At 39.8% G+C, this 11,645-nt stretch overlaps 1 protein-coding gene across 31 annotated transcripts in view; it reads right to left on the reverse strand.

Moving 5' to 3' along the window:
* Window positions 1–11,602, reverse strand: part of GPHN (gephyrin) — a 282,202-nt gene extending 270,600 nt beyond the window's left edge. For 30 of the 31 annotated variants that reach the window (XM_042047195.1, XM_042047216.1, XM_042047218.1 and 27 more), the window contains exon 1: window positions 11,507–11,602. In XM_042047195.1, the coding sequence (XP_041903129.1) occupies window positions 11,507–11,570 (64 nt within the window). In that variant the 5' untranslated portion in view covers window positions 11,571–11,602. Of the gene's footprint in view, window positions 1–8,866; window positions 8,901–11,506 lie in introns of all 31 variants that reach the window. The other variant, XM_042047185.1, reaches the window with a different exon arrangement.
* Between the last annotated feature and the right edge of the window lie 43 nt (window positions 11,603–11,645).

An 11,645-nucleotide genomic window follows, 5' to 3' on the forward strand; every position in this document is an offset into this window, starting at 1 on the left:
GAAAATTATCTCTGAATAACTCACCTTGAGGTGTAGTGAATGCAGGAAGACCAAATCCCTGACAAGATGCTGCATGTATTTTCCTAACAGACAAGTCAGATAGGTAGAAGGAGGACCTGTTCAAATGAAGGATTAATTTAAACACACTTTTTCTGTCATTTCCTCATCTATAGCTTTCATAAAAAATTGTAATTCTATGGCTAATTTTGGACATTTGAAATAATTCTACATACTACTGAACTTTACTTTGGGCTATCTTAAGTTAAGAGTCGTTTCAAGGCTAGTTAACAAAATACATGTCTCTCTTTCTCTAGAGTATCCAAAGATTCAAAGGTTATGCCCTCACCCACATCCCCTTCACAAAATGCACAGAAACAGTTCAAGAGCTAGTATCTTCCTGGTCACCTTCCACTTTTAGGAAGGCCTCCTTATTGCTACCCACTGGAAGACTTCTCTGGCATGCACAAGAATTTTAAGAAGCGCATACAACCCCATGGCGGCAAAAAACAACAACTAGTCTACATTAGTTCTTGTGCTTGGTTCAAGAAAGTGGCTTTTAAACTGTCTCCCAAGAGTCCCCAGTCACCACACTTCAGCTGACACTGCATAGAAGAATCAAAGCATGAATGTGGAATTCACTTTGGACAAAACTAAATGAGACGCACTCCACAAGTGCACCTAATGCACTCCAACAATTACAGAGGTCACTCCATGGGTTTTGAGCTAGTGTGAGGCAAAACACACTCAACAGTCTGCACATGAAGTCCCCAGTACTAAGATCTGTTTCTCTAAAGCAGCAGTACTTGCTACCAAGGACTTTACTTACACGGAGTGAAATCACAGAAGGTAAATTAATCTACTGAATTACAGTCAAAAGACTGTAGCAATTTGGTCCAAAATACTCATTACTTACTTATTTAACCCATGACAAAGACTTATGTAGGTACAGCACAAATTTTTTTTTTTAATTGTGTACTTATTATTGAAGAATTGAGAGAGTACCTAATTATCCAAATAAAGGGATTTCTGCATCTGTCTGGGTTTTTTTCCTGCAATGGCTGCTAGTTGGAATGTCAGGACCTATGGAGTTTAAATTTATACTTTGAAGGAATTAGAATATATATTTAACTATTGTCTCAAATGGCCCCAGGCCCAGTACTAGCTACTTTCTAGATGCTAGTAAGACCTCAACCATTCATTTTGAGGTAGTTCATCTCAGCATACTTTTCATATGCACAGCTGAATTTACTTTTGGGAGGCTGAAGCACAGGTAGAACATTTTTATCAGGTGTTTGTTCAGTGCAGAAAAAGGATCCTAGGAATAATCTGAATATGAAGATCTGCTAAAATTATTCTGGAGTATACTAAAAGCTGCTACTATTCTGGTAAAAAATACTGAAAATTATTACTATTTCCCATCTAAAATCTCCCTTATGATTTGATGAGTCCTCACAGCAACTTACACATAACAATAATGGAATACAAGACACACTATCAAGGAATTAAAAGATTTTTCTAATATTAAAGATAATCCGTGACGTCCCAGTTTAATGCTATACAGAAATTTGCCTCAGATGCCTTTTCCAGAAAGATGTTCTGTTCATCAAAGCACTCAAAGAAAGTCTACTTGAACCCTTTTCTGACAAAACAATGGTGAAATGACAACAAGTATTTTCTCTAATTCTCTTTGATCAACTGCCAAGCCAAAGAGAAAAGTCATGTACTGAAACCATTGTGCATAAACTAGAGCTATATCCTTTCTTTGGAATAAAGAAATAGGAACAGGCAGGTGAGCTTCCTTGCAGCTTGACAATCACAGGAAATTCTTCATCAGTTGCTTTTTTCAGCAGTTGCTTTTAACATGAACTTTAGAGTTTCCATTTTGATTTTTGATGTATAGGAAAAAAGCCTGAGTCTCACTCAGATAAGAAGGTCCTGCACACTGGAGACACTGGTAATAGCGTTAATTCTTACCATGCTGAAATTTAACTGCAAGATCAGACCTTAAGCCTTGACAGCTTACCTTCCTACTGTGGAACAAGGCACATTCCTAAAAAATAGATATCAGAATAACATTAGATTCTGAAACAAATATACCCAGCTTGAACCACATACATCTTACTAACAGGCCATTCCCAGCTTTTTAAAGCTTTGTGCCTTGCCTTTTGTCCAAATAATTATGTCACACAGAACTACCCTACAGTCACATTTACTTGGAAAAATTACAAGGTTTCTCTCAAAAATCCCCAAATCCTCCTCAGCCTCCTGGTTTATTCTACATATCTTTTACTGGTTTCTTCTCTTCTTTGTTAAATTAATGCCATAATAAATGTCTGCATGACCAGAATGGTTTGGAATCTCTTATAATAGGAGGTTACGAGGGAAAGCAATTCCCCTGCAGACTTTTCAGTCTGTCTGATTACAGCAATCATTAAAAAAGCCTACCAACAAGTATATTTTACAAAAACTAGAAGTACTTAGATTTAGATTTAGCTAAATCTAGTAGCTATGGAGTTACGCCTCACCAATTTACTACATCTATCAAGGGAATGGAACATCATAAGAGTAACTATCTAAGAAGGAATTCTTTCAGGACATCACAAAAACAGGAGAAAAACCTGGAGACTACAAAACGTTCTCCAAAACCTCCAATTTCTATACTATTTGTTTTATAATATTCTCCCTCTTTTTTTTTTTTTTTTTTAACGTATTAAATCAGACTGTATCAGCAATTATGAAGTTTTAATCAGCAGGAGTTACACATAGGAACACCTGTTGCAATTTTATCTCAGCATCCCTGGAGCTTTGTGAGTATTATCTACAGAAACACTTTGTCCCTGCACTCTCTTTTAAAGGTGTTTCACCACTTTTTTTCCTCACTATGTTTAATTTACAGCTTATTTCTTCAAGGAAGTTGATTTTGAGGATCCTTGACTTGCTGTAGGCTTATTTAATGTCTTGCCTTGAGTATTCACACAACTAAAAAGAGAAATTAGGCTAAAAGAAGAGGAAATGAGAAGTACATATTCCCTTTAATCTTAATGGGGTTTTGTTCTTTTTTTTTTTCTGGAAACAACAAGCAGTTTTCTCATCAGATATGTACTTACTTTAGGCATCTTGCTGCTTTCTCCCAGATTTTTTCAGAGATGAAGTTTCTGATGGTTTCTCACCATCTACACTGCTATGCCACTACTCTACATCATATGAAAGAACCATGTCAGTAGGAAATTACATAATATCTGTTTGAACTCCTGGAAATCTTCTACTTCCAGAAACATGCTGCCGCCCACACTTTCCTAGGCCAAGATTTGCAAGTACCTAGTACAAGGATACATACATGCCCATCTTCTCTTTGGCAGTCTGATTTGTCTTCCTAATCCCATAAACACTGTTTCAAGAAGGGATAAGAAATAACAATGTAGAAGTGTGTTGGTTCACAGAACTCCTAACTAAGTGCCATATTCAATGTTTCTTCAAGAATTATTGGATGAAGACTTTACAGACTTCATCTCAGGTCTTGCTATCAATTCCTTCCTAAGTGGCCCATCCCATGGCATTAAAAGCAGCTTGATAAGAGTACAGGGGATTTTCTTTTTTTTAACAGCAAGCATCATTTGTAGAGGTCCTAGGAGCTTTTCCCTTCTCAGTCAGATCTGCAAAACACTTCACTGCAATTCGTTTTAATTCCCAAAGAATGTGTATTATTTTTCATCCATCCAACTTCCCATAAAAATTCTGAAGAAACAACTTACTTCCTAGATTTCAGTATGAATTTAAATCCCCTCCAGCATATATCTGAAAAAGAAAAAGCACCAATAATCCCACCTCCCAACAAAATCCAAATTATAACACCTGGGATAAAAAACCAAACCACAAAGCCAAACAAAACCACACCATATACTTTAATTTCTACTTCCCACTTTTAGATCTCAAAAGTCACATACAATAGCCAGGAAAACAAACAAAATACATGCATGAAAGATTTTTAAAGGAAAAATATTCCACATAAATTCCCTAAAATATACAGGACAACAAAGAAAACGAACAATACCACACAGTAAGTACTAAAAAGACACAAAAATTTTATAGTTCAAAGCCCAAGTGTATTCTGCTTCTTCACTTTCTTCACTTTAGTACATAATAAGTGATATAATTTAATTAGAAAAGGAGAAAGTAGAAACATGTATTTCTATAGTTGTGATCATAAGTACATAGGCAATACTTAATATATTCATTATATCGGTCTACTTATACAATCTGTATGTCAAATACATAATAAAATGTCATAATACATACGGAATTATTAAAATTACTGTTCTAGGTAACTCACATATGAAGCTAAATTAATGTTGAGTCAGTTCTTTGAGGTCTTGGTATATATCAAAAAACATTTCATTGCTCAAAAATAGGTTTTGTTATACGTAGCTATTCCCTAATCATTGAAATTAGACAGTGGAAGTCTTGTTGTTTATCTCATAGTATAAGGAACAGACAATGCATTTTATTCCTTACAAAACATCATTCACCCACATTGTAACAGCAGGATAGAACCCTGTTTTGCAGGATTTTGCAAAATGTACACAGAAGATTATTCTTAAGGGTTTATGCTAATTTTTTTCCACTTGACATGTTAGGCATAAAATAGGCCTCAGTAAATTAGCTTGAAAACAAAACAAGTAAACAAAACATCACATACAAATCTCTTACTTGCAAAATGAAATTTTCTAAGATAACTGCCTAATTAAGTCTATTTTTCCCAAGCACTTTTTAATGCAATTACTGTTCTTTTACAATTTTAACTTATTTTTTCAATTTTTTGTGATTTAACAAAAAAATAAAATAAAATAAAATTTTAAAAAATAAAACAGCCAAAAGGCTATGCTTTTTTTATTAATTAAAAACATCCCACAGGAAAAAGGCTGCTACCTGCTCATTTCCCTTATGGTTATTACCCTCCTGTTTTCCAAGGATACCTTTTTCAGGCATTCTGCTAAACTTTCAAGAAGAATTGTCATACACAACACTAAAAAATTATAAGACCACTTCAGTGTAAGAAGTGGAGAGTTGCATACTACATCTACGTATATGAACAGAATGTGAATGGTTTCTTTTACTTAATCCACACTTCAAGATTTATAAATATCTAACAAGAACTAAAATTTGTTCCCATTTTTAGTTATCATGTCTTCTTCTTGCATAACAATCTCACAAATTGCAGACAACAGAATCTATACTTGTTTGTCTACAAAAAATCCAGACAGCTATGGCTAAATCAACATTAAAGGTGGACTTCTGTGTCTGTGTATCAGAATTTTGTATGCTAGACTCCCCAAAACACGGCCTGATGATCACATATTCTGTTACTGTCCAGTTAACAAAGCCAGCAAATCAACTAAAAGGTATCCCAGAAATAAGCTGGTTCTCATGAAATTCACAATCACTAACTTCTAAGGTAAATAACATGGAAAGTTGTCCTGCAGCACTGGAAAAGGAGACAAGTATAAATCCAGAAAAGTAAATGAAAACATGCTGTAATGGGTATGCTCTGTGCTGCTAAATATGAACTACAGACATGGAGCGTGGGTGAAGATGGAAGTCTTTCAACTGCATTTGGATAAGTAAACTCCAAATCAAGAAACACTGAGTACACAAGACTTCTTACCCCTCATCTATAAAAACACAAACCTCCAAATTAATGGCCATTTCTTACATAAGTAGGTACTATTTCCCAACTATACATGTATGTTTAAATCTCTTTCTTTAGATGCTTTTAGTTTCAGTTTTTCTACTTCTTCCCATTCAAAAGAATCAGTACTGTAGCAAGCAAATTAAATTTTAAGTACAAGAGTCTGCTATATCAGAGAGATTTCAGCCACCTATTTTTGTTCCACACTGTACACTAAAAAATAGGGGGGGAAAAGGACTTTCTTCCTCTTTAGGTTTAAAAGGTAAAGCACAGTTAGGCTACAAAAAGGAAATGAGGCGATTTTACAGATCACGTTCATGACACACTAAAGCTCATCATCATAGCCATATAAAAAATCAACAAGAAATGCTTTTGTGAAGACATACAGCTACAAATGGCAAAGAGGGATATCTCCTAGTTTCTAGGATAAACTCAACATTGTTACAGTCTTACAGTTGAGAAAGATGAAAATCAATGTTACTCCAAATCCAGAATATTTTAATGGAAGCACAGCATTTCTCTGACTAAGGCTCCCAGGAAAAGCTACTGCCTTTAATCTATGTTTTGAAGATGAGTACCCAATAAGTTGTAATTCTGGAGAGAAGACAGATCACAAAGAAAAAACTAAGCAAGTTCAATTTAGAAAATTAGGACAATTTGACAATAACTCTTAGCAAACCTAGTGTCAGTCCTCTCCCTTCCACACACACCTCTATAAGAAAGTTTCCCACAAATTCCAATACATGTTCAGAACATGAACAGCACCACCACTGTGGAGAGATCTTGCAATTCGCATGTTATTAACAAAGAGGAAAGTCATGAGAAGGTATCTCATAAAATAGGAGACAGGCATATGATTTTTTAGTTGGAAAACAGAGAGCCTATCCATTTCTAACACAGTCTAACCAACAGAGTGACACTTTAAGTATTTCGTTTCCAACGTTTCTCAAAGATAATTTTTACAAAACATTCATATCACTGAACTTCAGATCTGCCCAGGCAACCTCTGTGGTTGCAGTTCTCAAGTAGATAACGCCCTCACCATCTCAGAAGAAAGCTTGTTTCAAAGTGATACATTCAGACACAATGTCCACACTCAGGGCCCTTTCAACCAACTAATGAGTCTCAGACACAAAGACAGCGGTGTAATCTTTCTCACTACTGTGTTACACAGGGACATCAAGGTCTGAGGTTACACATTCAAAACATTTGTCTGTTTTATTGTGTAGGCCTATGGCAACAGCTATCATGGAAAATGTTTTAATCTTTACACAGAGGAAGAAAGGAAGAACAATGTATCTGAAGAAAAATTTGCCAAAACCCCTTACTCCCATTATGAAAGGGAAAGGCTGTACCTGTTTTAAAGCAACACTGAACACAGTAAAGCTATCCCAAAAAAAAAGTTAGTCTGAGACCTTTTTCCGAAACAAGGTGGAAAAAATACAAAATGAGGAGCAAAGACAGAAAATGGTATTTGTGTCTGGTGATGACTCCTCCTCACAGACCTGCCTCAAAAGCAAACTGAATGAAGAGTTATTAGCCAACACAAAATATGACTAATTTTTATCACAACTATTCTGAAAAAACCAAACATGTAACAAAACCTCAAGTTTTGGCCAGTTCCATTACATGCTTACTGGAGAGAAAACAAGCTGAGAGGCAACCAAGAAGAAAATGGGGATGGAGAGGAAAAAACCACAAAACAGGAGCAACCAGAGAGAACCAGAGTCTGTTTTTCCCATTGGGCTAGTGGAGATGGCAACAGCATTCAGATCTCTCTGGATGGTTCCAGTCATGGGTCTGCTTTAGACCCTGACAAAACAAGAAAGGTCACAGATTATATAACTTTTACCAATGTCACCACAGTGAAGGATGATCTAATATTGATTCAATTCTGGGCAGAGAACACATTTTCTCCTCTTTTCTAGCCAACTTCGACATTACAAAATTCTGCACTTAGTACACCAGGTTCAATACCCTGACACCACTGGTAACTGATTAGCAACTGTTCTGTTAGAGATATCCCAAATATGAAAGGCTTGCAAGGGGCAACCAGAGTAACTCTGTACTTGTATTTTACTAAGCAAGCATTGGTGCACGTTGGTGCATGTACTATACAGAGCACGCACAGAATCCAACCTTTACCGTAAATGTAGAGATCTCGCCTCTTTTTCATTTATCTACCCCATATTTCTTGTTTCTCTATGACTGTTTCCTTTACAAAAGAAGATATCCAGAACACTTAAATGACAAAGTTTTGGACATTGTTAGTCCAACTCTGTTATTCCATCACAAAAATATCCCAATCTGACATTTAGCATCACAGCCCTTTTAAAATGTATTTTACCATAAGAGTAACTTCATGGCAACATAACACTGAAGCTCTATCAGCAGCTCACGTGCCTGCACTACATATCAAAGGTTGCAGAGGGAAAACCTAGGTTTGTAACCTAAATGAGCAGTATCTTTAACCTGAACACTTCATTAAACACTGGTGCTGAATATGACACTTTCACAGTTCCACACTTTTCACAAATTGCAAAACTTCTTGAAATGATAACACACAAAGATTAGAATTCAATTTTCTATCCACAAACTAGTGAGGCTTCCTATGTGCATAAGACATAACCCTCTAGTTTGCAAGTTTCACGGTTTTGTAATCAGTCAGTTGTATATTTCCTCCTATTTCAGTAAAGAAGCTTAACTCCACAACTTCCTGTAGATGCAAAAATAAACATGAGTGTCACCTGCAAGTCCATAGGTGCTGTATACACTACAGTATTTTTCCTGATTTCAGGCAGACAGTTCTTTCACACTGAGAAAATGTCCTAATTATGGACTCTATTCTTACCATTGACTCTTAACTAAAACACCTCGACAGTAGAGGTATAAGAGAAGTTAACAAGTAATTTTTGTAAAAAAATGCCCAAGATGCTGCATTCTGCATAATTTTGCATTTGAACACAGTAAGTTATTTAGCGCAAACAATAACCAATATGTCTATTTCTCTAATCCGTTGTACCTGTCTTAATTTACCACAAGTGAAAAAACATTTGTTTCTAGATGGAAGCTAGCAATACATACAGAAACACAGAGGTCTACCAAGCAAAACTAAATACAATAACTTACTCAAAACAAAACAATGTAATGAAACTAAACTATATGACAAACATTACTCACTCTCAAAATACTCTGGAGCCATGTGCATCAGTCTCTACAAGAGATAAGAATAACAATGTGCCCAGATTATTTTTATATGTCCTCATTTTAAAACAAACACCCAACTTTACTCCAAATTAATTCAACGGAGTTACTCCTTCCCAAGTAAATTTACTTCCATCTGCATATGACCATAAGGTGCAGTACTGGTTATTTTCTAAGCTGAGTATACCAGGTCTAACAAAAGCATAAATCTGTATGCCTGTGCTGATAAGACCACAAATATATACTGCTAAGAAAACAAATATATGCCTATGATCTTAATTAGAAAAGCAAAAGGAGTCATGTTATGTTAATTATCTAATTTCTGGTCACTAAGCTATTCTAAATGATAAAAAAAATAGTTCAGATACCTACCTGACCTTTTCATTTCTACACTTATTCTTCCATTCACCAGGAATTATTAGTTCAAGAGACAATTATTAGTTCATTTCTATGAGAAAAATTCATAAGAGTGCATTTTTTATTTTGCTGTCTTTTCATAGCTGAAACAGCAGAAACAGCTAGGGGGTCCAAATCCTCCAAAGTACAGATATTCTCTTCCAGGGTTAAAGGAGATGCCAGAGTGGAAAATAATCAAGATGGCCAAACATTTGTACAAAATTTTATTTCATGTTTACAAGCACACACAAAAGAGGGGACTAGGAAAATTGTAAGAAACCAAAGCGTCCCCTTTCAAAATGGCAATATAATTATCTGCAAAATTTTTCAGCCTGGAATTCAAAACAATTACATTAAGGGGAAAAAAACCTAAAACCGTCCTGTTTGGTTATGCCTCTTGGCTTTCCTCTAAAACAAAATATTAAAATCAGGCCAGAAGGTTTTCGCAATGAAATTGCAAATTATGATACAAAGTTAAAAGAGTTTAACAATGATCAAACAGGATTTACAGTACAAAATAAAAGAAGTGTATTCGGAAAGATTATCTGAATCTATTGAGAGACTAAATCGTTATTTAAATTATCATAACACCATATGTGTCTGGTACTGCATTCTGGGAACACTTACAAGTGAAAATTATTACAACTCTCTGATCAACAGAAAATAATAACCCAAGTTACGCATCATGAAGTTGTACGAAATAGGCAAAGAGCATTCTGTTAGCACCCCCTTCCCACTTTAACTTTTACAATAATAGGTAGTGGCACTCATGTCCTATCCTTCAGGAAGAACGGGGAAAAATCCCCCCATGTGACTTTTGCATCTGGTCCGACACGCTCTACCCATATTAAGGATCTGACTGCCTGGAATTTGAAAGCAACGCTAAGGATTTCCACTTGTATATATCGTGCTTTTCTAGTGGTTTACCTTTACAATCACCTTGCGGCCAAGCGTTTCCCAGGAAGGGAAGGAGGCGAGGGCTCCAGCCTTCGCGACATCCCTTGCTCCCGGCGGCGGGATCAGCACCCAGCAGGGGAACAGCGCCGGGGGCTCCCGCGGGCTCGGGCCGCTTCCGAACGCGCCGTTCGGGTTAAACACCGCTAGCGGTAATAAAATAACTTTCGGGTTAACTCCAGGCCTCCTCTCCCATGAGTGTCCCCTGTCTCACTCCGAACATCCTCCTACTCCTAAGCGAGCTCACAACGCTGCCTTCCATGAACACTCATGTCTTCCCAGGCTCCCGGTGAAACCTACTGAGCTCGACGCCTAAAAAATTTCGCCAAAATCTCTCGTCCCCTCCTTGCACAGAAACGGCATTGACGCCCGTATGCACTGGAACCCCTCGGGGCTCCGCTCCTGGGCGCGCCGAGCGTCCCCCGAAGCGCCGAGCTCCGCGGGGCACCGGGATACCCGCCAAGACGCCGGCAAAGGAACCCCCAGCCTGTCACACACGTACCGGCTCCGGGTGTGCAACCTTCTGTGCAACCACCGCGGGTCATGTGCCACGGGTTTATTAAAGGATCATCCGTGCGCTATGAGCAGCAGCATCATAAATGCCCTCCTCCCCCTCCCAAGAGAGAGCACATAGGCACAAGCATCGCCACCCACCCCCTCCCAATTCCCAAAGTAAAGGCCAGGGAGGGGGAGGGGAAGAAGCCATCCCGAAGGAGCTGCCGTGCGGAGCGTGCCGCGCTCGGGCACTCCCGAGGCCGGGAGCCGAGGCCGCCTCCCGCCCGGGGAAGGCAGGCCCGGCACCTGCCGGCCCGCAGCCTGCGCCGGCCGCGGGCTCCCTTCTCCAGCGCCTTCGCACTCACGGCTCCGCCGCGTTCGGAGGCAGCCCGGCCACGTACCGGCCCCTCTCCCCTCCGGCATTCGCCCACCCGCGCGCTCCGTCCCCTTCGCGCGGGTTATCCCCGGGTCAGTCCCCGCGGCTGCGGCGCCCGCCCGCCTGCGGCAGCGCTGCCCAGCGCCGGCCGGCCCCACTCACGCTGTCCGCCGGCGGCTGGAGCGCCGCCCCCACGCCCCGACCCCGGCTCCGGGCCTCGGGTACCGCACGCACGGCGGAGGGGCGCTCCCTGCGCAGCGGCGGAGGCGCCGCCACGGGAGAGACAGACGGCCGGCAGGGCACCCCGCGGGGCGGCCTGAAGCGCGCACCGACCCGCCGCCGCCCGCGGCCGCTCCCCGCGCGTCCCCGGCGCAGTGCCCGGCGCGGCCCGGTACCTGTGAGGACGCCGACGCGGATCTGGTGGTCGTGGTTCGTCAGGATCATCCCCTCCGACGCCATGTCCGCGCCGCTCCCCCACCGCCCCCCCCCCCGGCAGTGCGGTGCTGCGCCGCGAACATGGCGTCGGAGGGGATG

This window comes from Corvus kubaryi, unplaced genomic scaffold (genome assembly GCF_017639235.1).
Source record: "Corvus kubaryi isolate FWS band 111438036 unplaced genomic scaffold, C.kubaryi_AGA036_p1.0 66, whole genome shotgun sequence".
Classification (NCBI taxonomy): Eukaryota; Metazoa; Chordata; class Aves; order Passeriformes; family Corvidae; genus Corvus; species Corvus kubaryi.